The 18,364-nt window shown below is 43.1% G+C and overlaps 1 protein-coding gene across 1 annotated transcript in view; it reads right to left on the bottom strand.

Annotated features, from left to right (window-relative positions):
* Positions 1 to 18,364, bottom strand: part of SLC2A12 (solute carrier family 2 member 12) — a 59,870-nt gene that overhangs the window by 19,127 nt on the left and 22,379 nt on the right. Inside the window, exon 3 of the mRNA XM_043592417.1 lies at positions 401 to 523. Coding sequence (XP_043448352.1) covers positions 401 to 523 — 123 coding nt within the window. The remainder of the gene's footprint in view (positions 1 to 400; positions 524 to 18,364) is intronic.

The following is an 18,364-nucleotide window of genomic DNA, read 5'->3' on the forward strand; positions in this document are numbered from 1 at the left end:
CACAAAATATAAAAAATAACTATAAGGCATGGAAGAATGTGGATACAGACTCGATATTTGATACTAAGGGATTACTGTGAATATTTTTATTTCTGATAATGACCTTGCAGGTATAGGTTTTAAACGCCTGATCTTTTTAGAGGTCCACGTGGAAATTTTATAGACAAAATGACGTCCTGTCTGGGATATGACCCAAAACAATTCGGGGAGAGAGAAGCTGGGGTTATAAACAAATTGAGAATGATAACTTTAAATTGGGTGGTCGGTACATGAGATACATCCTCTTTATGTTTGAATGTTTTAAAAGTGTCCACAGTGAAATGTCTTCTAGGTGAGTGTGCTTCCCCAACATTTGTCCTATGAGCACAAAAGGTGTTAGAGGCAAACAGCAGGTCCTTACCGGTCACAGTCAAAAATGTCAGAGAGATGATGAGATTGATGCCCCAGTTCATGCTAGAAGTTAAAGCCATGGCTCGTCCTCTAATTCCAGCAGGAAAAATCTCGCTCAGTAGTAGCCAGGGCACTAGAAGAAAGGGAAGAGAGGGTGGGGAGCAGCGAAATTATCAAACACCCATTGAAACGGAGGGCCAGCCCCCTGACCTCCGACCTCGGTCTGGCCCTGAGTGGTTTATGGTTGGAGAGCAGGGCTGGGTCCTTCCGTGGCAGGAGGGAAGAGGACAGGCTTCCTGCTCCTCTCCAGCCAAGTGAGAAAGGATTCGGGAGAAACACCAACAGAGCCTGACAATCCTGGAGGAGGGGTGGGGCAGGGGTGGGGGGCGGGAGGACAGAAAGCTGGTATGTGACACAGGACCGAGAAATGCAAATGGGAGGGGCAGTGGCTGGGGCCACCTGCCAGGGAGCAACCAGAGAGGCAGCTTGGGACCTCTGCCAAGCACAGAGCCTCAGGGCCAGACCAGCGCTCTACCTGCTCCATGTCTGGGCCCTTCCCTATAATTTCCTTTGCCCCTGACCTTGGAGAAATCCAACATCATAGCTAATGAGTGGGTAGGAAATGGAGCCACGAAGGCAGGAGGAAGCAGGCTCTCTTATTCCCCCTTCTCCCACTTGGTCTTCCTGACCTGGGCAAGCTGAGTGGACAGAAGGTCTGAATTCAACAGAGGTCCGAAATTTGATTATCATACTTGACTTAATGTTTGAGTGTCTGAAAGGAGACTCTGGTCGGCACAAAAACTGACCAGAGCACTTTTGATTCTCTGGGAGTGACGGGGAGCATTATAGGACCCTCCTGATGGGATCAGGAGGGGCGGCCGAGGAGCAAACGCACTTGTCTTCTGCTTACAGCCTTTCAAGTCCAATCTGCCCTCATAAAGGAGCTACGAGTTCGTACAAGGGACGGAGCACGTCCCGAAACTTACTTCAAACGAGTCTCCTCAAATCTCACACGACAGGAACTATTACTATCCCTCTTCACAAGAGAAGAAACTCGGGCTGAAAGAGTTAATAATTTGCCAACGTCACGGCGCTCACAAGTGGCACGGGTGCCACTGAGTCCTGGCGGTCAGTCTGTGAAACTCATGCTTTTTAATCACGGTGCTCTCTTGCTGGTGGCTCAATAAATATTTGTTAATGAATAAGTAAATGTGGAATCTAAGCCTTTGATTCTGAAGAAAGAAGGACGCAGGAGCTGCCCCAGCCCGGGCTCACTGCTGGCTAAGTCACCTTGTGTTGGAAAGCCATCAGTCACATACAGCCCAGATGTACCGTCCTAGCCCAGTGGAGGTGGGGGGTGGGGGCGGGGAGAAGCTTGAAGCCAGGGAGGGGCCCCACTGCGGGCAACCACTGGGAGGGATCATGTGGGAACCAAGCTGTCAGCTGTGCCTCTAATTTAACAACTTGGCTCTCATGACAAGAGCAGGCTCTGGGCTGAAAACATCTGCTCATAGTAAATTTGCTGTTTCAGAGTAAGAAAAACAAATTGAATTATAGAAGAGAGCTGGAGAAACATTTTTTTTTTTCTTGATTACCTTTTCCACGTGAATCCGTATCGAGTTACCTTTAGGGCATGGAAGATACTTTAAACAAAAGGAACACGATGATCATTGTTTTAATTAACAGGGAATTCAAAGTCAACATTTCGTACCCCTCCCCTCCGCTTCCTACTTGCAAAAAAAAAAAAAACAAAAAAACCACCAACTTTATTGGGTTCTTGCAGATGACACCCGAGGTAGGATCACTTTGCTCTTAATGAGACCAAAGCAGTGCTGGGGTAACCTTGTCTGGGGCTTTGTTAAGACTGGGGATCTGGCTCTGACAGTTGTGTGATTCTAGCAAAGTCTTTGTAATGACCTGCCCTTGGACAAATGCAAGATGAATTTATGTACATGCAATTTCTTTGGAGCTAAATAATCTACGCCACAGACCAATCCCTCTGCCCCTTTCTGCCATTGTTTTTTGTCAAGGTAGAGCGGAGGGTCTCTTATCACCTTTTGCTCTAGCAGCCATAAGGAGGAGGTGGGGGATGGGTCACTCTTTCATTCTGTTTTCTGGAGGAGTTCGCACAAGTTTGCTTTATTTTTTTAAAAACTTTTTAAATGTTTACTTATTTTTGAGAGGGAGAGACAGAGCATGAGCGAGGGAGGGGCAGAGAGAGGGAGACAAAGAATCCAAAACAGGCTCCAGGCTCCAGGCTCTGAGCTCTCCGCCCAGAGCCCCACTCGGGGCTCGAACTCACAAACCGTGAGATCATGATCTGAGCCGACACTTAACCGGCTGCGCCACCCAGGTGCCCCTCACACAGGTTTTCTTGGTCTACTTTCATCCCCACTTCGTCACCTCTGAAACTCCCTCCTTCCCTCCCCAGTTTCATCATGACCTCCTCTGGGAATTATTTGGTGGGATTTTGGAAAATCATTGCTGGGGTCATCAGACCCACGCTGGCATCGAATGAAAATGAGCTGATCTTTCTGTTGTAGAAAGTGGTAGAGCTCACCAACAAGAAGATGGGACAGTTTCCTAAAGCCCTAGTTACAAGCACTCAATCTGAACTGTCAGAGGTTTCCTGAAAGGACCCACAGTCTACACTGAAAGCCTGGGTACTAGGTGTGCGTTCAATTCAGCACCTGAGCCAGCTTCTCGGGCAGTTGAACCAGGCAGTGAACAATGAACTGAATGTTGAGAGAGGGACTTTCCTTCGTCTCTGATAAGAGCTTGTCAGGCAAACCTTGCGCCTGACGTTTCCAAAAATAATGCATCATTGTGGAAAGCTTCCACTTCTTTTTTGATCTAATAGAAAGAATTCAAGAATCGATACCTTGGTTTATCTAATATTGACAAACTGGGTGCTGTAGCAGTTGACAAGCATTTTGACAAGGATGGTTCAACCTCCCAATAAGAAGCCTGTTAAGTCAAAAATAAGGATTTTAATTGTTAAAACTATTGTTAAGATTGTTGATATTATTTTAACAATGAGTTCAGCACCCTAAAATCACAGACTTCCAAAATCAGAAAGTGAAATAAAGTTCTGAAGGTGGTCCTTGCAGCAAGGGAAAACTTCCTGAAAGGATAAGAATCTTTCCACGGCAGCCTCAGGAGCAAGATGATGAAAAGCCTCCACGTTCCCTGGGAAGGGGCCACGAATACCCAAAGCGGAAAGAATGGAGAAGCTCTGTATCAGTTCACAAGGAAGGAGCTCGGAGATGTAAAATGTCACATGGGGATTTACTATGTTGATATTGGTAATGGCAAGTAGAAGTCTTCTGAAAATCACCAACGTTGCGTTCTCATGAGATGGCCTCATCGCTCTCCCAGGGAAAATTGAGCTATTGTCACATGGCACCGTGAGGAAGTGCTGGCTCTCTCTGGGAGTCCTTGTTCTCCCCTTCCCTGATGACAGAGCCAGAGGGGATGCTTTGTGCCCACCGCATAGCGAACTCTTCTACAATGAGTGCCACCGCTACATTTTAGCAGACCCTGAAACAGTCCTCCTTGATTTCTGTTATTCCACCTTTAACCCTGACGTTCCAGGACTACCTTGGCAATTCGTGCCTCCATAAATGTCAGTCTGCACATGCCTTTTTTTTTAATGTTTATTTTTTTAAGTTTTTTATGTTTATTTTTGAAAGAGAGAGAGAGACAGAGTGTGAGTGTGTGTGTATGGGGGGGGGGTGCAGAGAGAGGGAGACACAGAATCTGAAGCAGACTCCAGGCTCTGAGCTGTCAGCGCAGAGCTTGACGCGGGGCTTGAACCCACGAGCTGCGAGATCACGACCTGAGCTGAAGTCGGCCACTTAACCAACTGAGCCACCCAGGCGCCCCAATGTTTATTTATTTTTGAGAGAGAGTGAGAGAGACAGAGCACGAGCAGGGGAGAGGCAGAGAGAGAGAGAGAGAGAGAGAGAGAGAGAGAGAGAATGTGAGGCAGGCTCCAGGCTCTGAGCTGTCAGTACAGAGCCCAATGCAGAGCTTGAACTCATGGACCACGAGTGCGCAACCTGAGCCAAAGTTGGATGCTTAACTGACTGAGCCACCCAGGTGACCCTCTGCACAGGTCTTCAAGGCCTTCTTTTGTGGCTGCGAGGATAGAGGAGATTTTGGACTTGCCAGGACACAATTTGTCCTCAAGTATTGGAACTTGTATTTCACATGCTACTGAATCACCACGGCTGCCCGTCAGAACGCGGCTGATCCGGGTGAGATCTGCAGACAGTGTTGACGGCCGGACACAGTGTCAAAAAATATGTTGACGTATCTCCATGTGCCATGGAGGACAAGGACTTGCATTGGTAGGGGCCATCAGTGGAGATGACCCAGCCCACCCAAAGGTAAACTGCCTGCTTATCTCCACCCCCTCCTTATGAGCCACCAAGGCTATCACTTATCAGACCCGCGGCTCTCCAGGCACACCTTCCATTTGGCTTGAGCTTTTCCTGAACCTCCTGGCATGCCAGCTCCAGGTTTGAAAAGTTCGTGGAGGTCTTAAACTCTTACCAGAGAATTCCTAGCAACTTTGGAGGAAGTTCTACACTCAGGGTGCAGAATTTTCAACAACCTGACTTGCTGAGAAATCAGTGTTCCACACTCTGCAGAAGTAAAGCTAAATCCCATGACTTTTATTGCCTATGCAAACAGCGCAGGGCACACCTAGCTCTCTGTCTGCCAAGAGGTCCTTTAAATATGAATATGAGAGGGAAATAGGCCAATTTCCTCCCAACCAGATGTTTAAATCCTGGCTTTGGAAGTTCCCTAAATAGGATAAGTGTGCTCTTTAAAGGTACCCTGCACTGTAGAGCACCATTTCCAACGTCAGTGATGACGCAATAGCTTTCGCTTATTTTTATTTTTATTCTTATATTCTCCTTTCTCTCAGTCTCTCTGAGTTTTGCTCATGCCTGGCCTCTTCTCAAATATTGTATTCAAGAATACTATTTTGTATTACTTAAACAAACCAAGAAAAGCAACAAAAGAAAGTCTCAATGTTCCCTAATCTTTCTATCTTCATGATCTCTAGTCAACACCAACTGATTTTTTGAAAATAATGTAGGGGAAATTGGAATAAATCAAATAACCCTCTGTTTAAAAAATGCCAGAATTGATCATGGAACTCCTTTGTGAGCAGGAACCAGTTGGAAATAAGAGAAAGCTATTGGCAGTGGTCTTCAAACTTTCTTCTTGTGTAACCTTTAAAATAATTTGAAAAAATAAGTACTTTCTTTCTTTATAAGCCAGCATCAAACTCCCTTTCACCATAAATTTAACTGATAGCAAAGAATGCAACTTCTATGGTATTATACACCCTAATATAAAATAGAACACTTATCATTCTATGAAATACGATACCTATCTGATATTCATCATCATCCATTTAAAAAATACAGGAATAAGGTATTTAACATCAATTTTATGTAGTTTTTCACCTTGAACTTGGTATTTTATTCTTTTGTAATGAATTTTTAAACTTGAAAGTCTTTTGATCACTCCATCATAATTCTCTGAAAAAAAATTACCTTAAATTGAAATTTTAGGGATTTTTAAATTTCCCCTAAGAGATTTTGGTATTTTTTCCCTCAGGTATTAACACAATAATTAATACAAAATGGATGAAAATTATAGAAATATGTTACAAATCTTTAGAAATAATTATCAGATATGAAAAGTGAAATGTATTGAAAAAAAGCCTCCCTTAATTGACCAGGGAGTTTTTTCTTTATCATGTATGTGTGGGTGAATGTCACTTCTAGAACAATATGGTACATTTCTACTCTTTAGATGAAATTTATTGTTCTCAAGGATAATGAAAAAAGATGGGGAGTTGAAGAAATTTTATAACAGCAGTATCACTCAGTTCTTTGCATTAACAAAACAAGTTTTTTGTAATGATATATCAGCTCATAACTTGGTTAGATCATTCTTTAATTTTGTTGAAAGTAAATTATTGGAAATATCTAGGTTTATGAAAAGATGATTATCTAGTCATTCTCATTTTTCCATACCATACCTACAGCAATATTTCCTTTTTTTTTTTTTACTCAGTATATGAAATTTATTGTCAAATTGGTTTTCATACAACACCCAGTGCTCATCCCAAAAGGTGCCCTCCTCAATACAGCAATATTTCCAATTATTTTTTTGATTAGTGCTCCTGAGGTTTTTATAATTTGGGACATGTGTCATAATAAAAAGATTTCCTGATGGGTAATGGGTGTGCTTTAACAACAGTTATTACAATGGAGATGAGGAAGAAGAAAATTTAGGGAACAGATTTTCCCTAAAGAATCAAGAAATTTATTTTCTTTGATGTACCATTGAAGGAGTACTCTGGAAAATGAACCTCTAGGAGTCCGACTATCCCAATTTTCGGACCACTGAACTAGGATTCAAAACGAAAAATAAAAAAAGGGGTTACGAGAAATTAGTCTTTTCTTGTCTAAACTATAACTTGAATGTCATCCTTCAGAGGTAATACATTATGCGGTGCTTTTTTGATGATTGCTTTGGGCTTAATCAGAAAGGTATTCTGGTTTTTAAATGTTGCAAATATTCCTCGGAAAAATTCTTAACATCGTGCTCCGGAAAACATAAAGTAGCAAAGGAATGCTTGGGTTGATCAAGACAGTATTAAAACCTTAGTCTGTTTCTTTCACATCTTTACTGTGTGATATTCACAGGCTTCAAGGGCACAGGACTACGCTGTGGTGCCGACTGAGAGGGAAGTTCAGCACTTGTTTTATGGGAACAGTTGCCCATGGTAATGGAACTGATGGTGTCATTTCATTAAGTGTTGAGTTGTGCTCACACTACAAAAATGCAATTTTTACACTGCTGCTGTTAGGTACTGGTTTCCTGCTTCATGTAACTCCAAAGAGGAAAATAGGATTTCACTGGACAAGGGCACATATTTCTTTCAGCACAGAGCCCGACGTGGGGCTCGAACTCACGGACCGTGAGATCGTGACCTGAGCCGAAGTGGGACGCTTAACCGACCGAGCCACCCAGGCGCCCCAAGGGCACATATTTCTTTAAGCCTTTCCTCTTTCGCTCAGATGCAAACTTAGTATAAAACTATTCAGATACCATTTTTTAATTTACTTTGCATTATTTTAATGACTCACATCAGAGCACCAAATAAATCACCATTTTCATCAATCAACATGGCCTTTAACTTCATTAATTGGAAAAAAGGAAGAGTACGGGTGGGAATATTGGTGATAACTAAAACCTAAGATTTAAAAGAAAAAAAATTTGGAAAGATCTTAAACTTACACACTTAACACTTACACTTAACACAGACTAATGTGTGAATATGATTGTTTAATGGCTACAGTTGATAATAAAACACCCATGTTTGTAGCATAATAATTTGGGGGACACCTTGTGGCTCAGTGAAGCATCTGACTTCAGCTCAGGTCATGAGCTCACGGTTTGAGAGTTTGAGTCCCGCATCAGGCTCTGTGCTGACAGCTCAGAGCCTGGGACCTGCTTGGGATTCTGTGTCTCCCTCTTTCTCTGCCCCTCGCCCACTCACACTCTGTCTCTCTCTCTTTCTTTCTCAAATGTAAACATTAAAAAATTAAATAAATAAAATAAAGCATAATAATGTATGCAGTATGCCTTTTCTCTAAAGGTATGTAACTATCCTATAAGAATTGGAGGGGAAAAAAGATGATCACTAAAACTGCCTTTAACAGTCATGATTCTGAATATTAAAACCCTAGAGCCTAGGAGGCAATATGAAGAATACTGAAATCTTTTTTGAAACATTCAATGTACTCTGGTCTGTATGCTTCTGTGTTCTAAACCCAATATATCTTAGAGTGAAGCAGCTTCCAAATTAGAACCTGCTGTTTCACATCCTGGAACTATCAAAATCTTTAGCTATGAAAACATCACATGAACAATTGCTTTTTGAAGAACTAGAGTTATTTGGGTATAAAATCTAAATTTGAATGTTATGGCAGAGGAGTCTCATGCTTCCTACTGCTAACCCATCCTCCAAAAAGCTGGCTAGACTCCGTAAAACTAAACCACACAAAAAGTTAGACTCTACAGTTTTTGCAACTTAAAAAAATTCTGGTTTCTTATTGAAAACATAAAATCAGCTTTTGGGGGTTACTTGACTCGAGAGACAATTCTCTGTGGCTCTCTCGCAGTTCTGCATATCTTCTGAGCAAAAGCACTGACTGTCTTTGGTCTGGGCTGTCTTTCTAAGGATTTTTGTATAACAAACAGCCTTGGAAGACAGAGATAGGGTCTCCTCCGGAGCAAAGGTTTGTTTACAATCCAATAAATTAAAGATAATGTCTTCCATGGAAGAAATCAGGCTGGCTTACTGTCTATTATAAAAGATTTGGGTTCCCTAGGCTTGGGGCTCCTCTTCTCAAAAATAACCCATAATATGTGCAGGGATTATCTCGTTCTCTTTGTGGTTAGCTTGTTTTCTGTTGTTAGCTTGCAAGTGGGCTAAAATATCAGCCAGTTTACAGTTCTTGAGAGTTTGATTACTTGTGGCAATGGCATGATTTTTCTACAAAGATCTTTTATTACTGTGGACTGCCCATTTACATCTGATGGATTCAATGGGATTGTTAAGCCTGAGATAATCCATTGAAATATTTCTGTAAACTCTAATATTAATTAAAAAGCAAAAACAAGTCTCAAATGCCAGGTTCAGATTTTCACATATTTCTCTTAGGAAAACTGTGAAGGAATTGACTCAAATCTTTTCTGTAGAGGCAAGTTTAAATACACCTAATTACTAAACCAAGGTATGGAACATTATTCCATGACACTGCTAATCTTAATCTTTGTTTTCAAAGGAAGGACTGGGTCTTGTATTTGGGGAAAACAATAGAAATCTGGAGATGAATATTTTGTATAACACTATAACTTTTTAATGGCCTTAATTTTAGGAAATTTCAAATGTAAAACTTCTTAGGTCATCAAATATTGGAGATGGCCTTGCATCCTGAATTGAGTAGCTTTATTCAGGTATAATTTTTGGTGAAAGGTACACAGGGTTCCATACACCATACATGCCTCTCTAATTCCCTATACACTGACTCATATACCAGAGGAGATCAGGACGTATCAACCCCAAACTAGACAGAGAGCTCCCCTTTAGTCCCAGAAGCTGAGAGAGTTCCAGAAACACTTTTTTGACTCCTACAACACATATTTATTGCACCCCTGCTGTGGGCCAGGCCCTAGGTTAGGCTGGAGGAAACAACAATGAACAAGATAGAAGTTGTGTACACATAGGACATATAGTCTGAATTAGTTGCACCAACGTAGAAGAGTGGACAGGTGGGTGTTTCTCAGCCTACCTCACACCTTTCACCAAAGCTTCAGGACCTTCTCTAAGCCATGTCTGGTTTCCTAGGAAGCTCTCTTGACTGCAGGTAATCCAGAATTAAAAGATACTTTAAGGCCCAAATCTATTCGTTTTAGTCTTGACCCAAGTGGAATAGTGTATAGAAGGGAGGTGACGAGGACCATGGCATCATAATTCAACATAGGGCCGTGAGGTACTTCCCGTGGGTCCTGACATGGCTTGAACAAAACGCCTGCTGCGGTCAGTGGTGGCATTATCAGAACTATTCACGTCTTGTCTGACATTTATTAGCATAATAACTAGCTGTATTGGGTCCACACTGGACGTCAGGCACTGAACTAGGAATGCTTGATATAGATTGCCTCACCTTAACCCCATGGATTACACTGTGAGGCAGACAGTATTGCCCCATTTTCTAGATAAGGAAGTTGAAACCTCGAGAGATGAACTGACTTTCCCGAAGTTCCACACCCTGGACCTGAGATTCGAGGCCGGGCAGTCAGATGTCAAAGCCTGGTCCGAATTCAAATACTCCGTGGTACAGCCTCAACAGGCTTTCTTGCTGTTCTGCTAAATCTTCAGTCAAGCTCATGTCCCCTCAAGGCCCCTTGACCTGCCATCACCCCTGATTCAAACTCCCCGCCCCCAGATTTTCACACCACTTTCTTCGTACAAGCATTGGCCCAATGTCACCACACCAGGAAGGCTTTCTGTGACCTTTCGACCTCCTCCACACAGGCTGTTCCATTTATCCTTTCCATTATTTCTTTACTACTCTTACCTAAAGCTGGATGTGAGCATTTCTCTCCTCTTGACACTGTATCTATCACGCATGTAGTCATTTTCTTGCTTATTGCCTGTCCCCATCACTGGGCTCACGAGGGCACATCGTGGGCCTCGCTCACCCACCCCGAGTCGCCACACCACTGAGCCCCGTATGTCGTGGGTGAGCAATACATATATGCCGCATAAGCGAGTGAACTGATGACCCCCCCCCCCATCGCTGCTTCCTCCCTCTCCCTCCTCCTCTGGGTCCCCGCAAGTCGCTTTCTTGCTGGAACTTCTGCCTATTTAGTAGAAGGGCTCTGGGAGGCGCATTGGTGGCACCTGTCACTCAGCCTGCAGTGTAAGGTTGTGCTTGAATGGGTGAATACAAAGGTAGTTAAAAGATAACAGCCACAGTCTCATTACCGAACTTAGCATGTGACGTCGGACAAATTCCTTCCATCTGCTTTCATGAATAGAGACTGGTCATGAGATGGAAGAGGTTAATTCATTAATTTATGAACATAGTAAGGTTTGGATTTTAAAAAGCCCTAATTGTTGTGAAAAGAACAGCCACACACATTTTTCTGTGTTACGGTGGCCACTTTAAGGAGGGCTGGGTTTCTACACGAATGTCACCTCAAACGAACTCATGAGCTAATAATTCCACGCCTCGGGTTCGGGCTCGTCTGTGCTTTACTTTTGAACGTGAGTCAAAGGGAAATCTTCCTGTGGGTCTATGTCCTCACGGTGTAAGGGACCTCTGGTTCAACCCTGAAGTTTGAACCATGATGGACAAATATTCTGTAATTAGAAGGAGCTAAGTGATGATCAGGACCACCCCAGAAGCACAGGAGAGGGTAAGATTCCGATTTTGAATGTATTTTAAAGTGAAAAACGAGGTATGGAAAGTAGCATGTTAAATAAATGCCTCTAACAGAAGCAGTGGCATCTATATCCTGATTTCTTTTGATGGAAGAGGTTTTGGATGAGTAACAGAAAAATGGAAGGCAGAGACTTTAGGCCATGAGCCCTTCAGCAAGCGGATTAAGACTATGGATTCCTTCCCTGAATAGTATATTAGATGCATACAATAAAATACATAAGATTACTTGGTACCGACCAAATTCATGCCCCCTCCTGAATTCAAATTCTAGGCCGAGCTTTATGATGTTACATGGAGGGAAACAGAGGACCAGAAAATAAAATGATGTAAGGCATGTACTTTAACCTAAAAATAGAAACACTTTTTTTTTGGCTGAAGAAACTATGTTGTGATCTAATACAATTAAGGAATGTTGTTCTAAGCCAATCCCGATTTAAGAAGACTTAATAAAAACAGTTTAATCTTGCTTTCAATTTTACTTTAGAAAAGCAGCTAACTCCCTTTATACACAAAGGATTTGCATCTATTACAAGCAATAAACTCTTTAAATGAAATACCTGGGCAATAATCACATCAGATTAGTAAGTTTGATTATGCATTCAAGATCTGGTATGAAAACCTTGCTCCTAATAAAAATCTTTAAACTCCAACTGGCTTGCGCAGTTTATACTAATGCTCTAGAATACAATTTTGGTGACCAAATTGGAATTCCTAGGTTACGTTTTCTTTAAAAAGAAAAAAACTACAACATAATATACAGACATAAATGACTGACTCTTGGCAAAACAAAAAAAAAAAAAAAAAAAAAAAGGACAGTTACCAGATCCCTTGTGAAAACTCTAGAAGAATCAATAACCCAAACCACGCGTATGAAATAACCACTGGTTCTCACCAGAGGGGAAGATTTGGGATTCTGCCTCACACTGCGTGCCCCCACAGATTCATGAGTGAATACCCAACTCTTTAGGCTTCTTTCTTTCTTTTTTTTTTTTTCAAATAATGTTTAGTTTTGAGAGACAGAGAGAGACAGAGCATGAGTGGGGAAGGAGCAGAGAGAGAGAGGGAGACACAGAATCCGAAGCAGGCTCCAGGCTCTGAGCTGTCAGCACAGAGCCCTGTGGGGGCTCGAACTCACGAACCGCGAGATCATGACCTGAGCCGAAGTCCGACTGAGCCACCCAGGTACCCCTAAGCTTATTTATTTCTTTTACTCAACATGTACTTACATGGCACTCTGAGTGCCAGTCTTTAAGGACTTCATTATGAGCCGATTTAATCTTAACAAGGCTATGATTTAATTATTAATCATATCCATATTTACAAGTGATAAAAAATGAGGCACAGAGAAGTTAACTAACTTCCTCAAGGTTGCACAGCTAGCAGAGTGGAGATTCACCTCCAGGCAGCACCCTACTCCAAAATCCACACTTTTCCTTTGCTTAGTAATTGAACCCATATCTTGTTACCTACATGTCACCCAGCTCAGTCCTCGGAACTGCAATTATAAGCTGGGGAAACCATGAGACAAAGGGTCATTTCTTCTCCCACACCCAAACCTCCTTCAACCAAGAGATTCTCTACCTCCTTAGCAGAAAGAACTCTCTTCTCTTTCTAGCAGCAAAAGGTAGAGATGCCCAAGAAAAACTGGGGCTACTTTGAGATACTCTGAGTCGGAAATTCCCCAATAAGGCTTCACGACTTGACAAAGAAAAGCCCTAAGTGCCTCCCACTACCTCTTTTCAAGGCCTCCTCACTTCCCTATATCGTATCAGACGGGCCAAACCAGAAAGAGATTTTTTTGGAAATATGCCCAAGTGATGGATTGTTCCGCAAAGAGCCTCGCGATGGTGGCCAGCAGGGATAGCTCACATGGTGCCTCGCCTGCCCTGGAAGGCTTGACACACGTAAAAACCCACACTTCGAGATCTTTCTTATGTTTGTATCTCATTTTAAAACTCCTTTTCCCCCAACTCCTCCTCTTAGAAACACACATGCCTTCCTTCATGGTTTTCAAACAGACTTACGTAGTGCTCACTTAAAGGAGGAGAAGGAAAAAAAATAACATGAGATGTCATTTCTTTCCCCAAAGGCCTTATTCTAATAACGATGTTTGGTTAATAAACCAAAACAAACATAACGAAGCAATACACTTCATCATTAAGGCCTCAGTGGTGTTATCACACATGTGACTTCCACTTACACCAGACTCAACAGCATCCCAAACAGTCGCACGTGCTTCAACTCACTTGGCACTCACCCTACCCTGTGAGATCGAGCAAGGGTCATTATGCACAATTCATAGATTAGAATCAGCTTCAGAGAAGATAAATGGCTTTAAGATCGCACGGCCCGTAGGTAGAAGAGCTGGAATGAGAAGAACCCAGCTTTTCTGATTTTACATTCAGGCTCTTCCGTGGCCCCGGACCAGACCGCTCTACACTAGAAATACTTCGTAGTGCCTACAAACAAAAAGACCTCTAAGAAACCGAGTGAATTCCTAAAGGAGACGAGACTTATACTGAGCTCTAAAGACAGGAGGGATCTGGGAAGAGGGGAGGGGGAAGGAAAAGGAACCGAGAGAACCCGGTGTGTCTCTCGACCGGGGTGTGGAGCCATGGAGATACAGCAGCGCCGAGAGGTAAAGCGTGACCTCACTACCCGAGGGCAGCTCCCTTTGCCGTCCATTCGGAGTCTACACGTGCTTCTGTATGAGTGGTGGCACCGGAGCACAAGGCCACTGGCTACAAAATGGAGCTGGGAAGATGAAGGAGGGCCTTGGAAATCATACCATCTTTCCCTCAGAGATGGGTGAGGGAGTAATAGAAAGAGGATGGATGAGGCTCCAGATGCCTGGGGATCTGGTCCCACGTCTGTGTGCTCTCAATCTCATGGACTTCTTTCTTTTCTATAAAAGGAATACGTTGGACTAGGGAATGTCTAATCTTCGTTTCATCTTGAAAGGCATTGGACTTCCTCTGATGTGGTAGAAAGCAGGAAACCATGGAAGATTTGTGAGCTGTAGTGATATGAGGAACATGGTGTTTAAGGGGGCCCCTATGTTGGACGGGAGGGCATGGGAAGGATCTGCAATGTAAGAGAATTACCCGAAGCGTCTGCCGGGAATCAAAGAGCGAGCTCCTAAGGGGTCGACTACGATGGCAGAAACGGGAAGGAAAAGCTCAACACAGGAGGCATTTGTGAGCGGCAATGCAAGAGCGTTTGGTCATTGACTGGATTGGGAGAAGGCATTAGAGCATCAGACTGAATGACAGACAGCGTGGAAAAGAAAGGGCCATTCCCCCTGGTCTCAGGGAGAAAAGAATTCAGCACTGAGCTTCTTGCATTGGGCTTACAGTGAAGCGTCAAAGTGGAAAAATCCCGTGCTCATTAGGAAAAAAAGGAGCTCGAAGTCATAGGACACGATAGAACTAGAGATAAGTGAGAGTCATCAGCTGCAGGGAGATAATGAACATTCCTGAGAAAATAGATGTGGAGGCTTTTATAATGCATTAGCAAAAGAGTCTTTTTTGTTTGTTTTATAGCTGAAGAAACGAAAGCCAAGAGACATTAATTTAATGATCTCACCTCTTTTTCAGAAGTAGATGGAATGGAAGCTAGTCACACATGTTAACAACTTAATAAATATCTATCACAGGAATAAGAGAAACAATATCTAACAGAAATAAATATCTATCATGGCATTTGAAGACAGCATTCAGGGCCCTTGACCTTCTGGAATGTTCTTGGCCACATTCACATCTATTCTTTCTTAGTCCGGAGTTCATTACTATGGCGGTTTTGTACTGCGTCCATTGAGCTGAGCTGGAACTGTGTTTCCCAGAGTTCCCTCCCCTGGGTAGTTCTGGTGAGGGTTGGCCAGAAGAGAAATTTGCACGAGGCTTGGAAGGCCAAAGTGACACATCAGAGCCTCTGCTGGGTCCTAGACGTCACTAGGGCTGTGACCGGCTGCCTTTCCCTGCTGGTCGTGAGGACTAGCCAATGGCACCCAGTCTCCTCCTCTGGCCTCTCTTGCTGCTGTCAGGGCTCTACGGAGAAGGACACCCGCTTTTCTGCGGGTGGCCAGCGTCATCAGAGTCGATGTGGTGGGAGACAGACGTGGGCTCCAGTTTCTTCTCGCGGATTCCAGTTTGTCGTGGCTTTGAGGCCATCCTTTCTTCCCCGGGGCCCTGTGTGAGGGGCAACCCTTGTGACAAGTTCCTTGTCCCCTATCACTTACAGTGGTCCTGCTTCCCTGACAGAGCTGCTCACAATCCCTCCTTACCCAGGCCTTCCTATGCCCCGCCTCCCTCTAATTGACCGTACTTTGCGTCTTCCACTGATTCCCAAGGGCCCATTAGCCATCAGAAAAGGGTGATGAAATTTTAAAACACATCTTCGTATTTTTAAACAGACAGCATGATGGACAGAGAACCAAGAAGGCAGTACTAGCTACAAGGAGGTTTGGGGGACACCATCTAGGGGCTTCTGGTACCTGACCGTGGAGGCCTCCACAGCACCCAGAACTGCCCAGTCACTAAGCGAGAGAGAAAGAAACTCCTATCTTATTGAATTCACTGTTATTTCAGTCTTTGTTAGGGCTGGGCTTGAAATCTAACCAAACAACCAGTAAACATTATCTTCGTCAACTTCAGTCATTCAAGTAAGTACACATCAGAAACTTCTGTGTTCTTATCATTACCCTCCCTCTCTCTTATCCTGCAGCTCAGCCTCATAAGTGTACATGCTCACTTACCCAGCAGAGCTTCCGAAAAAGAGGGACTGTCTCTATCTTGCATAAAATGCAGAGTGGAGCACTGAAACAGCCTCATGTGATGGGCAATGACACACGATTTCCATTCATTCTTGCCTCTACAGCGTCCTCATGGAGGACGGAACTAAAAGTAATTAACATTTATTTTCGAGACCAACAGAGGCCTGCTTATTCTTGCCTGGGACGAGGATTAACACTGAATTTCAGAAGACGAGTCTTTTCAATTATTTGAGCAAGTCACTTCGTTGGCCTCTGTGAGACCCAGTACCGTCATTTGTAAAATTTGGTGGCCATTCTTTCTTCACAGGCTTGTCCTGAAGGTAAAACGAAATACTTCAAAGTATGTAAAACCTTCCTAGCACAGTATTTGACCTAATAGGTGTCAATACGTATGAGTTGGATCTACAGCCTAAATTATATTTTGAAAGAATGAGTAGAGAACACTATTTCAAGAATCCTAAAGGGTAAATAACAAACAGCTCCCAATAATTTCTTCCAAAATCAAACGGAGTTTGCTGAAAAGGGGAATTCTTGCTCTAATACAATAATGTATCAAATGGGAAGCTAGTGACGGAGAATTTGCTGCGTGTTGTCAAAGTTACCCAAAAACTAAAGACAGAAAGGGAGTAGGAGCTCATACCATGAGTATGTGGGTTCTGGAGGTTTATGATCAATGTCCGATATAATATGTACCATATCATCACCTCTGTTCACCTGAAAGTTTCTCTGACTTAAAGCAAGAAAAGCATCCTTTTCTTTTTGTTCACCTTTCCTTAGATTCTTAGTTGATTCTTGATATTGTAAAAGACTGGATCAAGAAAATTGATGTAAAGAAGATTTTTAGTTATATGATGAACGTGTAGGAAAAAAAGACGCTGGCAAAGGAAATCAACGAGACAATACCACCTGAAGTTTATCACATGAGCAAAACTTATTGTACTCCTTCATATGGAAGAGTTCACAAAGGAGCTCGAGTTGTTCCTTGGTACGAGACAACACTTATATGTTGCCCTTCTGGTGGAGTTCAAGGAGCTTCTGGGAATAAAAGCGTAAGATGCTCTCTCGAATTTCATTAGCTTTGTGCATCAGAGTAACCACGTAAGTATTGTCTGCACCGCATGCATGTTTGTGTTCCCCATAAAATTCATATGTTGAAATCCTAATTCCCAATGGGATAGCATTTGCAGGTAGGGACTTTAGGAGGTAACTGGGTCATCAGGGTGGAGCCATGAGAAAGCTAGCTTCTCTCTTGTCTGTCTCTGTTTCTGCCTCTCTCTCTGTCCCTCTGCCATATGAGGACACACTATGAAGGTAATGGCCAATCACAAACCAGGAGGGGGGCTCTCGCCAACAGCCAAGTCTGCCAGCACCTTGATCTTGGACTCGCCAGCCGCCAGACGATGAGAAATAAATGTTTGTTGTCTAAGCCATCCAGTCTTTGGTCTTTTGTTATAGCAACCCAAACTAACTAAGATAAGTGTCCCACAGATACACACCCAAGATGCCTGATTCCTGAAATAATAGTCGAAACCTGTTTTCAGGAAACTTCATTAATAATATTTGTCATTGCGAAGTCTTAACAAGGAGGGCCAGGGTTCAGAAACAAGTCAGAGAGGTCAGAGGCTGATGGTATTGTAGAATTGACTCGTATCTGCCCATGCACAGTCCCTTAGAAGGAAATCCATCAACTCACAGTGCCAGATGAAGGGCCAGCTCTGGTCGTCCATGGTTTGGACCATGTGGCCTAGAGGTGTCCTGAACAACCACTTATGACTGCGTCGCAAAGGACAGAGCCCATCAGATTCCTTCTCTTTCTCTGGAATTTGAGAGAATCAATATCTAGAGACTGATCTCAGTTAGATGTGGGAGTAGGCTGCAAAGTGAGGAAAGAGAACAGCTGTAGAGGCCATATAAGTCATGTGCAAATCCAGGTACTAATTAACTGAGATTAAGGAGGCCAAATCGGCTGGTTGCTGACCAGAAAGAAGCAGACACAGGGAATATAGTTCAGTTAATTCAAGTATCATCTCCTTGAAGACAGGGACAGTGTCTGTCTTGTTCATTACGATTTCCTCAACATCTAGCATAGTTGTTTGTTATTAAAAAATTAGTCACTTGATACATATCGCCTGAACGAATAGTTAATGACCTAACA

The sequence above is a fragment of the Prionailurus bengalensis genome, chromosome B2 (assembly GCF_016509475.1).
Source record: "Prionailurus bengalensis isolate Pbe53 chromosome B2, Fcat_Pben_1.1_paternal_pri, whole genome shotgun sequence".
Taxonomy (NCBI): domain Eukaryota; kingdom Metazoa; phylum Chordata; class Mammalia; order Carnivora; family Felidae; genus Prionailurus; species Prionailurus bengalensis.